Source organism: Rutilus rutilus (genome assembly GCF_951802725.1).
Source record: "Rutilus rutilus genome assembly, chromosome: 23".
Taxonomy (NCBI): Eukaryota; Metazoa; Chordata; class Actinopteri; order Cypriniformes; family Leuciscidae; genus Rutilus; species Rutilus rutilus.
The window spans coordinates 21,987,263-22,007,237 of NC_140233.1; the positions used below are offsets into that span (position 1 = coordinate 21,987,263).

Here is a 19,975-nt window from a genome sequence, read left to right on the forward strand (position 1 = left end):
TGAGTGAGTGAGTGAGTGAGTGAGTGAGTGAGTGAGTGAGTGAGTGAGTGAGTGAGTGAGTGATGGAGTGAGTGAGAGTGAGTGAGTGATGGAGTGAGTGAGTGAGTGAGTGAGTGAGAGAGTGAGAGAGAGAGAGAGAGAGAGAGAGAGAGAGAGAGAGAGAGAGAGAGAGAGAGAGAGAGAGAGAGAGAGAGAGAGAGAGAGAGAGTGAGTGAGTGAGTGAGTGAGTGAGTGAGTGAGTGAGTGAGTGAGTGAGTGAGTGAGTGAGAGAGAGTGATGGAGTGAGTGAGAGAGAGAGAGAGAGTGAGAGTGAGTGAGTTTATAAAATGAATGAACTCATTTATAAATAAATAAAAGTCTAAAAGGAACTGTATCATTGGCATCAGAGATTATTCTGTACCAGAACTCCCGTTGTAGCATTTTTTGCTTTAATTTCCACCATATTTTAAAGGCTCAATTAGCACTCGAACAAGCTTTACATTATTGTAATGTAAAGAGCAGCGGGAGGCACATGCGTAGTACATCAGCAATCTTACTCGCATGCTGTTCACAGCGGTCTAATTATGAGAGTGTTTAATTACAAAACATGTATGTCTACATATTAAGTGCTTCAGATTTTCTGCATGCTGGATATCTGATGTTGGCCAATTTACTTTCTTAATGCACTTATTATTATTTACTATTATTGTGCACAATTTATCACCCCATACTGTCGTCATGAAAACTAAATGCAATTTGTTCCATCCAGTGGTATACCACAAAATTTGACAGCCCTCATGTGACATTATGCATTTGTATCAAGTGTGAAATATTGAAATATACGTTTTAACCAACAAGTGCCAATAGTGTAATCATCAACAGTTAACTGCAAACAAATGGAATGCCTTAATCAATTCCCAAAGGATACAATCAAATCCAGTACTATTTTTTCCGTTTAACTCAAAAATACATGTTATTTGCTTCACGTTTTGACAGCAATACAAAAGTGATCATATTTTTACACCAAAAGCCAAACATGATGATTATCATCTACTACCAGTGACTGTTTTCCACACAAAGCGTTAGGCTCCCTGAATTGACAACTTGGGATATCACAGTGGGATCGAGCACAGTGGTAACCCCATTACAAAAGCCAAGATCTCATCCAAAACGTTCTCTAGTGGCACATAAAAACCTTATAACACAGTAGTGCACTCAGAGAGTCAAATAAAGAAGCACAGAAAGTGCATTTGTGCTGATTTCAGATTTCTTAAATGATCTCCTTGACTCTTATTATCGCCGAGGGGTGGAAGGCGGTGCTACTGCTCTGATCTTTATATCTGGCTGTTATTTCTGGAGCAGGTGGGTGTCAAGTGAGTCAATATAGTCAAATATCAGTAAAAATGGGTTGGGAGAGTTATTCCTTTCAGCTAGACAGCTAGGTGTATTTACGTACGCTCTGTCTGACAGGCGTTGTCATACACGGACTCTATTAGTAGCTATATTTGGAACAATATTCATGTCTAGAAGCTCCAGAAAGATGATCTCGTGGGTGGACAGAAAGATGTGGAATGATCATTTGGCCTTCAGCTATTAAAACATCTAAAGAACAACGCTCATGATTCAAATAGCCAAGTCAGTCTGTCCATCACAATAAAATATATATATATATAAAAACATGTGGATGCTCAACAGTATAACATGAGCTCTGTTCGAAAACTGTAACCTTATTAAGTGAGTGATTTGGAAGGCAGCAACTTTACAGACCACTTAATAGCCCTCGACTCAATTGATTCCAATGGTTTGATGTTAGCATGTTGCTACGCTAACAACACATGATAAGGTTCGGTCGCATTAGTAACATTTAGTGGGCAAAAAATGTCCATTGAAATGAACTTTTTCACCATCACGTGAAACTCACGACTGCGGATTCCTATTTAAAAATGACTCTCGCGAAATTTCATTGAACGACGCTAAGTGTGAAATATAATATAACAAATCCATAAAAGTTATTTTTAAAAGTAGATTAAACTAATTTCTATTGCTATGTTTTAGTTTTAAAGTCCCCCTGTATTCAAATCATTTTAGCCCTTAAAACTCATCTTTGATCATCGAAATTACATATTTACACGTTTTTTTCCTTAAAATAGCTTGAATGTAACTCTACTCTACACCCTTGCCTTATTTATTATACATGGTTCTGTGAATATGCAAATGAGCCCCGCCTCCACTCACTCGCACCAGCTCAGAGATCCACTTGTTGACGATCACAGGTTGATCTGATTGGTTACAAGGTAGTTTGTGACGTCAGAAACACCAGCGATTTCAAACCACGTTTTTTGAGACTTGAGGAGGAAATACTCAGCAATGTTGTTGACTTATGAATTTGCTCATGGTTTGTCTTAAAGCGTATTAAAAACACCACTGAGACATATAAATATCATTAAAAGCTTGATTTTGAAATCAGCTTTTCTTGGCTTCTTGCATGTTTTGTGACACTTTTTGTCAAAGTAAGATACATAGTGAGTGGCGCTAGAAGCTTATTCAGTTTTATCTGAAACAGATTAATGTGAATCTGGGAATGTTATATTACCTTGGTGGTTGTTGAACATAGCACAACACTTCAAAACTGATAGTGTTATCAAAAACAAATGTGAGTACGCAAACGAAAGTGCATTTGCTGAAGCAACCATAAGCTCTTTTATCGTGTTTCACAAGACTCATACACAAGCGCTCCACATCACAAGTGCGATGCTGTTCCAGATGAGCTACCGAACAAGTTTATTGTCAGAAAAGCCACACTGTACATATGGAATTGGTTATGTGATGCAAATGTCCAAATGTATTGGTTTACAAACAGGGCCTTACACAACTTTTTTGCCACAACTGCCAATGGCTGGTGACTTAAAAGAAAAATACCGGCTATAAATATTTTTTTACTGTCGATGAAACTGTTTTTGCAAAAACAGGCAGTTATGACACCAAAAGTTTAGATATCAGTCAGAATTCACAGTTCTCTTTTGCAATTTTGATATCACAGCTAAAATTACCAGCCTAATTAATAGGCTATAAACAGTGGTGTAGTGGTAAAAAAAGAGGTGGGTAAACTATACATTTTGGTGGACCACGACGTGGTCACCCGGTAAGGTGGGCCACTGCCTACCGGTATATGTGTATCCTGATGACATCGCTATTATTTGATGGTACTACCAAGGGTATCACTGGTTGTTCCCTCATCATAGGTCACACAATCACTATTCAATTCATACATTAATCTAAGTTCTTGTTAAAGAGACTCAAAAAGGAATAATATGGTTCACTGTTAGAAAAATCTGTAGAAATTACAGTATTACTGGCAGCTACTTGCCAGTAACTTACTGTAGATTTAAATGGATGTTATTTACTGGCAACAATTTGTTCAAAATTAAATGAACATTAAACATTAACAAGTCTTTATCTTTACAGAATAAAACTAAAATAACAGCCTCATGCAAAGCATTCTGGGAACCAAAATCTGAAGGAAAAAAACAGAAAAAGGTTGATGAAGATTTCTGGTTCCCAGAATGCTTTGCATTAGATTGTTATTTTATAATTTTATTCTGTAAAGACAAAGACTTGTTAATGTTTAATGTTCATTTAACTTTGAACAAACTGTTGCCAGTAAATAACATAAATTTAAATCTACAGTAAGTTACTGGCAAACAGCTGCATAACTACAGCAAATTTTTTACAGTGTTGAAATCTATAAAGTTTACTAAATGACAAAACAGAGAAAACAAAAATATTTAAGAGAGATCGAGAGGGAGGCTTATATCCAGGGCTTTCAATGCAATGCACTTGTGCATAATGTTTAGGGATTTGGGATTATTTTCATAGTTGATTAATCTGTTGAATATTTCCTCGATTAATTGATTAGTTGTTTGGTCTATCAGAAAAATGTGGATCAGTGTTTCCCTGTAGAGGGAAAGTCTTTAACCTGGTGCAGGCTTGATTCCCTATGAATCTCTTGTACAGTTGGGTTTTGACATGCTCCCTACATTAAACCAGCTGCCTGTAATGAATAAAAATATAAACTTATAAATATATAAAAAAAAAAAAAATCGCTTTTTTTGCATCGTTTTAATGATTTCCTGTTGCGGCTGCGATCAAGTTTCATTCTCGCGCAGCTTGTTTAGTAACTTCACGAGCGTGTGTTTTCTGCTACGTATGTGCGCCGTTCTCTTTGTTCCGTGTGTGTGTGTGTCGCGGGCTGCGCTCTCTGCTGCTCCGTGTTTGCGCGCTGCGCGTTCTACTCTGTAGTTAACGGCCCAAATGCTCGAATCGTGCCGATCGGCAATCACGCACTGGGAAAGCAAAGTCCGCTCAAATAATGTGAAATTTAGAGGTGGATAAACGCAATGTAGAGGTGGATAAACGCACTTTGGAGGTGGGCAAACGCTATTTACAAATTTTGGGAGGTGCGTAAACAGCGTTTACGTGCGTTTAGCCTCCACTACATCCCTGGCTATAAATGTAAATATAGTCTGATTAGTCTTCACTGTATAATTAAAATGAAAATTAAACACATTAATCCTTATTAAAGTTCCAAAAGTTATTCAGTCAAGAGCAGAAAGTGACTTTTTTACTTTGTTTACAACAAAGTTTTATAAACATTAAAAATGCAGACAGCACCAGATATATTAGGCTGCTGTCACTTTAAGACCTACAGCATGGATCCAATATACTGGTACAAATGCATTTTATTTCTGAACTGTTTACATTCACTTAAGACATAACCGACTAAGTTTACTAGGATACTTGCTGAGACAGGCATTTTTTTTACATCATTTTGCGTGAATTTGTCCGTTCAAATGCAAGATGATGTGAAAGAGAGCTCAATTTAGTATTGGCGCGCTGTCTGAGACGCGGATTTCTGGTGAGTAATGAATTGAGCTCCCTTTTGGTTTGTCTTGTGCTTGAATATTTAAACAGGCAAGGCTTACACATTCGTGATGATGTTTTCACAACATTGCATTGTTTGAATTATAAAAATGTAACCGGCCAACTGGCGACTGACACCGTCAAAATTACAGCAGTTACTCGCCAAAGCAGATTTTTACTGCATTTGGCGCTTGGCGAGTGTTCATTTTAGGCCCTGTTTACAAAAAATGGTGCTTTACTGCCATTAGTGTTCATTTGAGTTGGAAACTGCAGCAAATTGTATATTGTATGTGTTTTTTTTGGGAGTTTTGCATAAAACAGGCACGTTTTTCCAATGTGCTTATGTTGCACAATTCATATTTGGATCACCTTAAAGTATCAGTTAACCCTAAAAGGTGAAAATGGAGATGCAGATCATTGTAATTATGCATAATATGTTTAATTAGCATAATTAATGCACATACTTAAGTATAATTATGCTGTCTGCCTTTTGAAACAGCTGTCATACACCCCTATGATGCCTTAAAAAGCTGTCTAAGCAGGTTTTGGAATTTATATGCAAGTTATAGGTGTAGGCAAAGAGAAAGACAGCGAAAAGACAGACGACGGACAAGCATAAAAGACAAAAAGCTTCCCAGACAAATCGCAAGAGCGGGACGAATACTGAAATGGGAAAGGACGGCAGTGGAAAAAGAGAATATCGGGTAGGTAATTCTCTCATCATCCCCTGCTGACTGTCCCAGCATGAGATCAGAGGGAACAGGCGTCTCTCAGTCACATATGAAGTAAGCAAACAGCCAGGGAAGTGTGACAGTATGGCAGGGACATTTCTCATCCCTTTTGTAGCATACTGCCCCTACTGCTGCTCTGCGTGAGGCCTGCAGCTCTGAGAAATGATACACGGACGAGAGACAGCAAGACACTGAGTCCGTTGGGCTCAGGAGACACACTAAGGTCCTGTTTACACCTGGCATCAAGTTGCGTTTTGGCCTGAGAGTAGGCGTCTTTTAAAGGCTGTTTGAACACATTCAACCACATGAGCGTTTACACTACGAAAGCAATCGGGTCGAATGTGTTTTCGACTACCTCTGTAAGTGGTCCAAAGTAGACAAGCCCAAAACGTTTTAGCCCCCATTCACACCTGTATTTAACGTCGTCCAACTTGTGATCCAATCGACCAAAAACGCATCTTATTACCATGTGTAAACAGAGAGGTTTATTATTGATCTTGGAGATTACTTTATCATTTAGGCTACCTTAAGACTTTATCCTTTAAGATACACTATATTGCCTAAAGCAGTGTTCTTCAACCCTGCTCCTAAAGGACCCCCAACACTGCACGTTTTCTTTGTCTCCCTAATCAAACACACCTGATTCAACTCATCAGCTCATTAACCCATGTGATAATGAGCTGATGAACTGAATCAGGTGTGTTTGATTAGGGAGACGAAGAAAACGTGCATTGTTGGGGGTCCTTCAGGAGCAGGGTTGAAGAACACTGGCCTAAAGTATTAAGACACCTCTCCAAATCATTGAATTCAGATGTTCAATCACTTGCAATGGCACCTAGGCATGCAGACGCTTCTACAAACATTTGTGAAAGAATGGGTCTCTCTCAGGAGCTCAATGAATTCAAGCGTGGAACCAGGATAGGTCCATTTGTGAAATTTCCTCACTACTAAATATTCCACGGTCAACTGTTAGTGGTATTATAACAAAGTGGAAGCAATTGGGAATAACAGCAACTCAGCCACGAAGTGGTAGGCCACGTTCACAGTGCAGGGTCAGCGCATGATGAGGCGCACAGTGCGCAGAAGTCACCAACTCAATAGCTACAGACCTCCAAACTTTGTGTGGCCTTCAGATTAGCTCAAGAACAGTGCGTAGAGCTTCATGGAATGGGTTTCCATGGCCGAACAGTTGCATCCAAGCCTTACATCGACAAGTGCAATGCAAAGCGTCGGATGCTGTGGTGTAAAGCCACCGGCACTGGACTCTAGAGCAGTGGAGACGTGTTCTCTGGAGTGACGAATCACGCTTCTCTGTCTGGCAATCCGATGGACGAGTCTGGGTTTGACGGTCGCCAGGAGAACGGGATTTGCCTGAATGCATTGTGCCAAGAGTAAAGTTTGGTGGAGGGGGGATTATGGTGTGGGGTTGTTTTTCAGGGGTGGGTCTTGGCCCCTTAGTTCCAGTGAAAGGAACTCTTAATGCTTCAGCATACCAAGACATTTTGAACAATTTCATGCTCCCAACTTTGTTGGAACAGTTTGGGGATGTTCCTGTTCCAACATGACTGCGCACCAGTGCACAAAGCAAGGTCCATAAAGACATGGATGAGCGAGTTTGGTGTGGAGGAACTTGACTGGCCTGCACAGAGTCCTGACCTCAACCCGATAGAACAGCTTTGGGATGAATTAGAGCGGAGACTGGGAGTCAGGCCTTCTTGTCCAACATCAGTGCCAGACCTCACAAATGCAGAAGAATTAATTTAAAAAAAAATCCCATAAACACACTCCTAAACCTTGTGGAAAGCCTTCACAGAAGAGTTGAAGCTGTTACAGCTGCAAAGGGTGGGCCAACTCTATATTAAACCCTATGGATCAAGAATGTTGTGGCGAGCAGGACGAGGCAGAGGAACGTGAGAGAACGGCGCGAGGCCGGTGTCGTGGTTAATGATGAGCGACACCTGCGCGACGCATCGGTCTCGTATCTCTCACGGACGAGCGGAAGATAAAAAGGAGGAGCGACAACAGTGGAGATCGAGAGAGGACAAGTCTGGACTTATATTGTGTTTTTTATGTTTTATTATGTGACAGTCGTCCATGAGGGGCTGCTGTCTTTTTACGTTCGTTTTGTATTCGTTTATTTTATATTAAACTGTGTGTTGAACGTTCGCCGGTTCCCGCCTCCTCCTTCCCACACAACATCTATGATGATGATTAAAGTTAATGTGCATGCAAAGGCAGACATCCCAAAACTTTTGGCAATATTGTGTATCATTCAACACCATGGTACAAGAAAACTGTTATCATTCAGTTCCGTGTATCAAAGTAGCATGTTATTTCCATCTGATAGCATCCCTGAACCGCAGTCTTTTGTTGTGAGGGAATTCTTTCATCTTGTCTGTATTTGGATGCGCACAAATGCAAATGTGTATGTGTGTGGTGTAAAAGACCCGCACTGATTACCCATAATACCTCCCTTTTATCTCTAAATACATCAGCTTGATAACACTCTTACGCGTTTAATGAGAGGATTTGCTCATTTATCCAGGTGTCGGTTTTTCTTCTCTCAGTGTTTCAGAGGAACAGCTCAAAGTAAGGATTTTGCCTTCAAGTCACCGCTGTCAGAATAATCATACGTTGATATGAGAGCACATGAACGGCACCATAACCCTTGGAAAACGCATCTGTGGCACTGCCAGAAGTCAAAATCATAGCAGAACCTAATTGATAATTAAGTTGTAAATGTGACTGTTTGCAAAACAATTTAGTTTTAGGTATTTTATGTACTGTTGATGAAGAATAGTAATAAAACTTAGCAATAAAACCTGAAATTTCTTCCCTAATGGCCATCCTTTGCTCTTCATTCTGCATTTTTTCTCATTAGCACTAAAAAGTCCTTTTAGCAGTAGATGGAAAAACAGAGAAAGCCATACATATAGTTGCCCAACATGTTAATTTGGATTTGGCCAAAATGATATCAATTTATCGTGAGTGGGAACTTCATAGAAGCACTAAAAAGCAGCATAAGAGCATTAATCACCATTTCATACTATTTGTCCAAGGTTTCCTTCAGCGCAACAAGGTATTTGCAAAACAAAAGGCCCGATTAAAATTGATGATGTGGTTCAAAAGTCAATATCTGCTAATGATGTTTGTAAAAGAACATGATCATTATACATCGCTGGCTAAGCCCTCACCTTTTCCCATTTTCATAACCCGACTTTATGCTTCAGTGAACCAAACAAGACCAATTATCAAAAACAAACGAAATTACCAGCTTACTGAAATAACAGCTTCAGATATTCCATCAAATGAAACATGTCAGCAAATTTGGTTACGCTGTGGTTTTATTGTGATGACAAATTGTAATCAATTGGATAAAGAGTTTCAGGTTTAAAAGTGCAAAAGCCACTGATGAGTGAAAAACTATCAAGAAGCTCATGAATTCTCAGTTTCTCTTCTCCCCTTTTTTGAGTCATAAAACACCATTTTGTCTTCAATTGATGTGGTTATTCTTTTCAGCACACAATAAAAAACACACAAACACATAGAATGGGTCATTCAATCACCATTTGGACATGCAATATGATTTTAAAAAGGGGAATATCACATGATTTGATTCATGATGGTAAATCCTCCCTCAGACCATCCGATCCCTCCAAAAAAAGCAGTTCGGATGAGGGCTCTGATCATAAATCAAGAAGAAAACTATGAGAGGCGACGTGCCTCGCTTTGCCTTGCCTCGGATGGCTTTTGAGAGAAAAAAGAGCTTGAGTCTGATATCTTGATATGGTTATAATCGAAAGCCCCGGGGTATGAATATGAATTTAACGAGCACAAGAGGGAAGAGTTTTCGCGAGCTTGCCGGTCGCCTCAAATCTATTAAGTGGGAAAAAGGTGGGAAAGACTGGACTGGACTGGCTTTTAGGAAGCATTGTTGAGGCTTTGTGTTTTGGATAAGCTTTTATTTTGAGTTTTCTATGTGCTTTGGAGCATTTAAACACTAATAAGGTTCAATTTCATAGCTTGTTTGTGTGTAATGCATTGAGATTGGACATCAAATGTTCTAAAAAAATTTTTTCAATTATTATCAACACAGCTATAATAATTTCCATTAAAACAGACCGACATGTTCAGGAATGGCTGGTCACACTCACCATATTGAGTGACTGTGGCAGAAGTCCAGAGCTGAGATGATCTGTCTGAAGAACTTTCGAGCTTCTTTGGGTGTTAATCTGCCCTTCTTTACCAGATAGTCAAACAGCTCTCCGCCTGACACATGCTCTAAAACCAAATATCTGCAAACAGAAACAAAACACAGAAATTGCATTATAGTAACACCTTTTAATGAAACAGGAGGTTTGGGCGGGACATATCAAAGAGCCTGTATAACTTATGAAGCTTTAGAGTCCACCTGCAGTTAATAATTCTATACCTTAAAACTCATCTTTGACAATCCAAATGACTTTTTTTTTTTTAATCTTGTGATTTTTTTTTTCATGCCTTAAAATAACTTGAATGTAACTCTAAACCCTTGTTTCATTTAGTATACGCGGTTCTATGAATATGTAAATTAGTCCCCGCCACCTGTCAATCACACCAGCTGAGAATACCTGATCCACTCGCTCAACTGTAGTAAACACCACACTACAAAATGGCAAGTTATACAGGATTGTCTACAAGTTGATGAATTAGAATTATGGCTGTCAATATTTGAACATTTTTTATTGCGTTTATTCGCACACTTTTGATCGATTAATCGCGATTAATCACATACTTATCGTGAAATTAAGCATACATAATTGATCTTGTTTAATGCTATATATGTTTGAACCAGAAACTGATTCAGAAAAAGAAGAGGAGGAGCGAGTTATACAGGGTCGTCTACAAATTGATGTATTAGAATTATGGCTGTCAATTTATTTTAAAAAAATTAATCGCGATTATTCGCACCCCTTTGATCTATTAAACGTGATTAATCACATACTTATCGCAAAATTAAGCATACATAATTTGTTTTGTTTAATGCATTTATTTTGTCATAATTTGCTATATCTCTTAAAGTGAAGGGTGATCCTCACAAACCTGCAAGGTTTTTTCAAGGTAGATTTAGTTATTTCCAAAAAAGGACACTTGGAGACTCCAAAAGGACACCTAATAACCAAAATGATAACAGGAGTCCATATAATTCATAAACTGATGCACACCAAAACACACACACACACACACACACACACACACACACACACACACACCTACACCTACACCTACACCTACACCTACACACACACACACACACACACACACACACACACACACAACATTACTGGGTTATATGCCTACTACAGTAGACGGATCCATTCAGAATGACTAAACACAGCAACATACACATGACAGATACAAATATTAACCTGAATGTGTGTGGAAACAATGTGAATACAATACAATACAATGTGCGATCAGTGCATTGAGACACATTCACAGTTTGTTTGCGCATCGTTCTCAAGCTTATTGTACGACTGGTAAAGGTTTGCTTCATCCGGCAAAGAAACGTCATCATCTGTCCATCCAGCGGAGGGATGTTATGAGGTTCCGTTCAATCTGTATTTCACACAGAGCGATGCATGAGGGCTTGCGCTCTTCAGAAACAATCACAGAATATGACAGAGCTCGTGTTTTAAACCTAAACGGACACTGGAATGAATAATTCACTGAAAACTGGCTGCGAGTCACTGTTCTCACTGCCTGCTCTAATGTAATAAGCCTGCTTTTCTTTACATTAATGCTGTTTAATGCATTTAGTGCGAGTTTAGCTGTAAAATGATCTGATCGCAAACTCTGTCTGCTATGGAAGCTTGTTTCTGCCACAGAATAAAAAATAAAAAAGGTAATTGCGACTTTTTATCTCACAATTCAGACTTTTTTTCTTAAAATGGCAAGTTTACATCTCGCTCTGACTTTTTATCTCAGAATTTTGTTATATAAAGTCGCGATTTCAGTATCAAACAGCTAATAATGTATAATCTCAGACTTTTTGTTTGTGATGTTAGGAACGGGCTGTTTGAAACTGTGTTTTTGAGACTCATAATTACATCATGTTGTGTGCAAGATGAGTCATCAATATTTTAGGTCCCAATGTTAACACTTCAGTTTGTAAACATTTAGGAGAACACCAGCTTATAAAGTCGACAACATCAAAGCTAACAGACATGGATTTAGATTTAATGGCTTGAGTCTATAATGAAACCTCATTAAAATAACTAATGTTTTCCTTAAGACGCTTTTCAAAGAACCTGGTTGAAGTCTCAAAGAGAATAGACAATTTCATCTCCAAGTATGGGGGATATTCATTTAAACAAGCAAACAGAGTCGAGAGTGATTCTCTTTGGTTGGAGGTTGTGCACGGCAGAGAAATACATGGCTGACAGCTTCTGTTCTACATTGTCCAAGTGTGTGAACCAAAAGCACTCAATGGAAGATGAGTGTGAAGATAAGTAAACACGATAAAACTTTCAGTGGGTTTTAGTTTCGTTAAGTCTCCTTGACGATAACATACTGTCATGGTTTGAAATTAGGCTGTTTTTGAAAGATTGTCAGGAAAAGTTTGGAGGACTAGAGAGCCTGAACGAACGGTGAATTTTTAAGTTTCTGTGGAGAAACTGCCTTCAAATACACTCACACTGGAGTAAAAAAAAAAAAAAAACGAGTCAGTGTCATAAACAATTCATGATTAAACAACATTTGTGAATGTGTGAGTTTCTGTGTGAGAATGTGTGAGCCAAGCGAGTGGTATGTATCGGTGGAAGATGCTGGCAACTTGGTGTCCTCTAGTCAGTTTTTAGATTATATTAGATTAACCTCCACTCAATTCTTTTTTTTTAACCAGTAAACTAAATGTCAAGCCATTAAAATCATCGCTCTGTTCACATCACTGTCATTGAGATTGTTTTATACAAAAGCTCAATGTACAAGTTAATGCTAAGAAACGTACATTTAGCCAGAGTATATTAAGACATAAATATATTGCCATAGATTTTGTCCTATTTGCTCCATTAGCCAAAACAGGTCGAAATAAAGTTGCAACAATTAACTGCAGCATCTCCGAGTGCATTTCATCTCTGAATGAATCAGTGTAAAAAATAAATTAAAAAAAAATAAAAATGATTTGTGTTGTGTGATTGGATGAGTGAATGAGTCAGTGAATCACATATCGCCACCTACTGGCTTAACCTGGCAACAGTACTAAAATAAATTTGATAATAACATAACACTGTGATATATAGTAGTGATGCGCGGGTCGGCTTTTTTTCCAACCCGCGGGTCCCGCTTTTATGAAATTATTTGGCCCGCCTCAGCCCGCCCCGCACCACTGTATCTATTTTTACAACCCGCCCCGCCCCGCACCCGCGACCATTAAATAGACAAACTAGGCATTGTAATGTAAATGAAAACAGCCTTTATTTCAGCCTGAAAGTGCTTGGAAACATCGCCCTGTAAACTGGCAATAACAGACGATTCTGAATATGAACCATAAATCAGGTCATATTAATAAGATAATGATTTAAACATTTTCAATATTTACAAAGCAGCGTTTGTATTCATCTAATTCATCATTCACCTTTTTTTCTTTTAATTATGTAAAATCCCGACCTCAATTTCTCCCGCACCTCATCTTCCATCTTCACTTTTATTTCTCCGTCTTTGTTGTTGTGGCTGGCGGCGCGAGCTGCTTTGCGCGAGCTGTGTCACGTGACGCCAAAGGTTTGGGGGAATCACGCAAGTTGCATTGCTACGGCCTTATCAAATAACCTACTAAAATATGATTAGATTGATATTCCCAAATATTCAATATAGGCTGGACATTGCATGCAACATATGGATTTTTATTTTATTTTGTTTAATGACCCGCCCCGCAAATAAAGTGACAATTTTTTGACCCGCCCCAACCCGACCCGCGGGCTACCCGCGGGGCCCGCGGGTTATGAGACGACCCGCGCATCACTAATATATAGCATAGAACAGGGGTCTGTAGTCTAACCACGTATTTCCCTGCCGTAATATTGCAACCTATGCAATGCTAAGGGGTAATCGCTGGAACGTGAGCAAAAGCGAGAGAGGTGTATGTATTTAATTTAGATAAATTACCTCGCCCTTGCATACAGATCTTCATTTGGAGGTAATAATTTCTCATAGTAACACAGCTTGTTTCGAATTAGAACCTATAAATACTATTAAAGTGTGAGAATTAAACTGCACAAGTCAATGAAAGCGCACAATCCTGACAAAACCATTAGCGCGACGGCACATTACGAGCTGCTGATAGCAGATGTATCACACAAGATAAGTGAATGGCTGTCAGCTTACAGTTTGTTCTGCTGTTTTTGTTGTGCTTAGCTTTGATAATGCTATACATTTCAGAGATATTCAAATAAGTGCATATAATCCTATTAAAAACACAATGATGGTAATGTGCAAACACTGTTCACACGTAGTAGGGTTCAGTAGGGTCACACTGGAAATCTGTCACTGAAAGTCTAATTTAAATCTGAAAACAAACAAACTTGTAGGATTTTGATGAATTTAAAACAAATTTTATGGAAAATTGCTTCAGAAATATTTGAGGTTCTGCACTCTTTCTATGTTACTAATCAAATTACTAATCAAATTAACTAGGAAACTTCATGGCACATCATGACAAAAAGGTTGCAGATCTCCGGCATAGAATGATATTCATGGTACACTGATAAGGCAAAACACTATGACCAGTCACAGGTCGTTTATCATCTCCTAACAAGGCCACGTATTACGGTCTGGGTAGATTAGATGGTAAGCAAACAATCAGTTCTCGTAATCAACGTGTTGGATGCAGGAGAAATGTGCAGCAATAAAGATCTGAGTGACTTTGATAAGGGCCAAATTGTAACGGCATGGCGACTGGGTCAGAGTATCTCTGAAACTGAGAGGATTGTGTGTTGATCCTGGTCAGCAATGGTGAAAGTTCACCAACAGCATCTGAGGAGGGACAAATCGGCGACAGGGTGTTGGCTTATCGATGCACGAGGGCAACAAAGGCTATCCAGTCTGGCCTGAGCCAACAGAAGGTCTACTGTGGCACAAGTCACACAAAATATTAATGATGGTTATGGGAGAAATGTGTCACAACACACAGTGCATCACACACCAATCAGAGTGCCCATAATGACCATCATTGAAAACGCGAGCGTCGTAACTGGACCTTGGAGCAGTGGAAGAAGGTCATCTGGTCCAATGAGTCCGTGGACGGCCGTGAACGTGTGCCGTTTACCTGGGGAAGTGATGCACCAGGATTCACTGTGGGAAAACGTCATGCCGGTGAGGCTCTGGACAATGTTCTGCTGAGAAATGTGGACGACAATTTGACACGTTCCACCTTCCTAAACACTGTTGAGACCAAGTCCACCCCTTCATGACAATAGTGTTTCCTGGTGGAAGTGCCTCTTTCAGCAGGATAAAGCACCCTGACACACGGCACACATTGTTCAGGAATGGTTTGAGGAACATGATGAGGAGTTCAAGGAGTTGCTCTGGCCTCCAAATTCCCCAGATCTCAATCCGATTGAGCATCCGTGAGATGTGCTGGACCAACAAGTTCAATCCACGGAGGCTAAACCTCGCAACCTACAGGACTTGAAGGATCTGCTGCTAAAGTCTTGGTGCCAGAAACCACAGGACCCCTTCAGGAGTCTCGCAGAGTCCATGCATCGGGGGGTCGGAGCTGTTTTGGCACTTATGCATATTAACAATGATAAGAATGTTAAAAATATTAAACACATGCAGCGCTTCAAAACCAGAGAAATCATTTTCATAAAGATTTGTTGATGCCAAAAAATGCTAAGTGAATTATCATGGTGTTTCCATGAAGGATGAGTCGTGGCCCCATTAGCAGCTCTCGAACTGCCGTGACTAACAGACTGCTTCACACTTTCATCATTAAGAGTGTTTTGGCACCAGCAGAATCCCTCTCTTATAAAACCTTTCAGGATCAAACACTCATTTCTGCCAAACTTTCAGGATACACCACCAAACTCCATTTGATTTTGCTAAACACTTTCACATTTTGGGTTTGCAATCCTAGTCATGTTTCATCTTCATAAATAATTAAGAATAAACAAATATAATAAGTATAAAAGTCTAAATAAGTGTCTTTACTAAAATGACATACTACAAATCAATACAAATAAGCAAAGCATTATTTTACTTTCATCAAAATTCTTGTAATACTTACAAATATTTCTTATTTTCGTAGACGTCGTGCAACTTTAATACATGCGGGTGTTCTATTAGCTTCAAGATGGCGATCTCTCGCTCCACCTGTGGAGAAGTAAAGAGACAAGAAAGATATTGAACACACAACAAAAAAACAACAACAACAAAAATGAATCACATTAATGTGCATTTTAATGTATCACAACTTAGAGCATGGGAATCATAAATAATTGAATGGTTCAGATTCCTCCAAACAAATCCATTTGCTTAATGGTTCCATTTATGATTCTTTTAGTACTTGTAAAGAATAAATGTTTGCATATCTGACCTGAATGATAAATCAATTTAAAACAATTCTTGCAAAAGGTGTGTTTACACAGGCTTTTATTCGAGGCCTTAAAGGTGCAGTAAATGATTTGAGAAACGCTGTTGAAAATTTAAATCAACACCTAAACAAACAATTTTGAGAATATTTGCTAGATGTCTGTTCTGTGTGTTTGCTGAAAAAAAAAAGTGTGTCTGTACATAGTCCTGGCTGTTTAATCAGGACAAAAAACTAAGTGGATCGGACCGATCCACCGAGCACTTTTGTAGCCAATCAGCAGTAGGGGGCGTGTCCACTCATGATGGGGGAGGAGAGAGAGTGAGCAAGCGGGACGTTTGTTGAAAGACGGTAAAAAGAGAGATGACTGAGATATTACCAAAGAGGAAATGGTCAGAGGAATCTAACTGGACAAAGAAGTGTTACGATCAGACAAGAGATTTAGGACCCGCGTGAATATTGGAGAACCTTTCCAGTGCTGGAGAGACGTGAGAGAGAGGGAAGGCTTGAATACGAATGCGAGTAACATTGGTTTTTGCTATGTTTTATAGATCCAAGATACGCTATTATTGTTGATGCAGATGATTCATCCATACTTGCACAGCTAGTCTGACACGACAGCTGTTAGTTTGGGGCCGAGCAATCACGGGGGAGGGGTGTGTTTGTTTGGGTGTCGATTTCAAATATCAACAGAGTTTCTCAGAAATTGCTTACTGCACCTTTAACTATAGTAAACAACAATCCTCAACTAACAAAAAGTGTGGTAGCATATTTATTATTTTATAAATTACTACCAACAAAATTTGTAATGAGTAAATTCATAATTTAACTACACATTGTAATATAAATGTACACGACAATGCCGTTTATGGGGACCTGAAAACACAAACTTTTGAAAACTGGTTTCAAAGCGCAAGTTTTTGAAAACAATACCGTAATCATCTCCCTGTAAACTGCAAAAACGCAAATTTGTGAAAACCGTGACATCATGCGCATGCGTATTCGGTGTTTAGTCTATAGGCATGCGCGAGTACTTGACAAGCAAAACGATAAAGTGACATCCCCACCTACTGGCCTGGCAGCAGAATACAGTACGTTTTTAGTCGTTTTAGTGGATCTGTACAGTATCAACGGGGATCGTTTTGACAACATTGTCGTCTGTAAGCGAAAGAAAAAGCTTTTCCGTTTTTATTACACCATTATCGTGTAAACGTATCATAATTGATTAAAAGAAATGACTCAGAGTCTGAGACTGCACTGGTCTTGCTGTATGTTTTTTATTCATTAAAAATAACCAGCTCGTAAGCCTAATTTATTCGAAAATGGGACTAAAGTAGTTGCACTGTGTTTTTGATTCACTACTCCATGTTTGAACCGATACAGCAGTATTTGGGAGCAGTCAACGTATCCTCCATCAGGCTGCTGAGCTCTGAGAGGTTTTTATAACATGGAAAATGATCACAGATCAGCAAAAAAACTCAGAGTCCAGAGCCCCATGTTAGGAAGAGCACACCTTTGCAGAATTCCTCAGGAATAGTGCACAGCACAAGTTTGAAAAGCTAAGCATAGCTGTCAGTCTATTGTGCAGATGCTTCTTTAATTTGATTCCCACATGCACAAGATAAACATAGTTGAATCAAGCTTAAGATGACTTATAAAGCTAGTCTATGTGAAAGATCTCTCTGACCTGACAGGGAACCAAAGGAAATCTTAAAATCACAAGCACTTCGTAAAAAAAAACTGAGCTCATAAGTCAGAGACCGAACCTAAGATTGTGCAAGTTGTAAGCAAGAGAATCGTCCTTGATTTACATCACTGTCTTCTGGAATATTCCTAGCATGCACACCTGCCACTGCAGATCAGAGCAGAGGATGGGGACGTACACCATATTTCCTGAACCCACCTGACCCCCTGTACTTACGCTCACCCAAACACACCACACTACAGTAAAGAGCACTCAGGTGACACTAATGGTCTCTAATGCTTTGAAATCTATGTCAAACTTCAAGCTTCAGTTGTAACTCTGTAACTTGACTTTGACTCTATTTGCCATTGACCTTTCAAAGCACGGCCAATGATTTACCCCCCAAAATTGCATGATGTATCATGAGACAACATTGTTCACAAAAACAAAACAAAGTCATTAAGAAAAAACTGAATGTTTTTTCTGAATGTTATAAAAATTCCCATCATAGTGTCGATTCCACAAAATGTATTCATTATTTTTATTTCAAATCCAGTTGTTACTGAAAATGTTTTTTAGCATGTGATTCTCTTTGTACACAGTCCAGTTATACAATCTTTCATAGACGCGTTCACGTTTAAACGCACTAAATTTAAACATTATTCAATTCATTACTTCTATATAGATTTATATAAAGTTTCTTAAGCAAGTGGCAAAGCATTTAAGCATATAGGCCTACTGTATGTTAAAATCACTAACATTTTAAATTAAAACTTATAGTTGACAAAAACAGCAAACTCTCATGCCTTTTCGTTTTAAATGAAATCTCTATACAAGAAATGCGCCATAAAGAACTTTTTGTTTTTCCACCTCAATGAAGTGATGAGTGCCATCCATTATGTCGCCTTTTATCTAAATGTGAGGTAAAGTGAAGTTTCCTTTGCATTACCCGGGGCAAATAGCCATGTTTTGACTGTGAAACACAGTAGAGTTTAATTTCTAAGCATTTATACTACAGGGCCGTTGAATGCTTGAATCTGATTGGTTGACGAACGTTCTAAGGTGTGCATTATTTTCAGGGAAACGCACGGCTAAAGTAGTTCCAGGTCTTTATCCGCATTACAGTTCCATATCACTTTGCGTAGTCAACTGTAATAACGGAAAATACTAATAGGATACAATTCATAACAAGAAAAAGCATTTAGCCCCATGCGCTTGATCTGCAATTTTCAATGTCTAGCTTCACAATCAATAGAAACATGCAGTTTAATTTTAATAAATAAAGTATATAGTCCTATCTATAATCAATAGAAAATTAAACTGAATATAGGCTAAATAAATGGATAGTCCTGCAGCACGGATTTTTATTGCAGATAATATAACAAATAAATAATTATTGATAGGCCTACTTGTTAAAAGGGCTTTGTGTTTCATTTATTTGGCTATAGTCTACTGTCATCTGTCAATAATGAAAAAAAAAAAAGAATGCACGAATTAATTAAAACGAACTGAATTAATTCATAAATAATAATATTGACGCACATGCTTTTCTGTCTCATTATTGCAACATCTCTCTCTAATAACTGCATTAATAACTGCATAATGAATGTAATTTGATACTTATGACTGATCATGCCCAAACGCGTGTTCAGCGCGTTCAGTCTGTGTTGAAAGTCGGTGTTTAAAATCTGCTGCAGTCGATGAAAACAGTCAGAGAATGTCAGCTAGTCCAGCATTAGTCTGCTATCAGTGGCTCAAACCTCCGTTACTAACTCTAAAATGACGTTTTGGAATTAGCAACGGAGGCATGGGATTAGATGCGTAAGAAATTAGTCCTAAATACAAGAGCATTTTAATGACAAAAACTTTACAAACGTCTTGAAATACATAATCTGAACAATGTTTCGAGGAGTGGTAACTGTAGTATAAAAATCAATTCTGAAATCAATTATTCCGCTTATACTACAGTTACCACACCTCGAAACATTGTTCAGATTATGTATTTCAAGTCGTCAAGGAGGTTAACTGTCGTCAATTATTCCTTACCTATGGTGTGTGAACCTGGCATAAGGTTAAATTCCTTGCTAATGTTTTATG

At 38.7% G+C, this 19,975-nt stretch overlaps 1 protein-coding gene across 3 annotated transcripts in view; it reads right to left on the reverse strand.

Moving 5' to 3' along the window:
* brsk2a (BR serine/threonine kinase 2a) overlaps positions 1-19,975 on the reverse strand; it is a 216,790-nt gene that overhangs the window by 54,000 nt on the left and 142,815 nt on the right. For all 3 annotated transcript variants that reach the window (XM_084396512.1, XM_084396511.1, XM_084396510.1), the window contains exons 3-4: positions 15,892-15,977; positions 9,785-9,925 (exon numbers count right to left, since the gene is read on the reverse strand). In XM_084396512.1, coding sequence (XP_084252638.1) covers positions 9,785-9,925; positions 15,892-15,977 — 227 coding nt within the window. The remainder of the gene's footprint in view (positions 1-9,784; positions 9,926-15,891; positions 15,978-19,975) is intronic.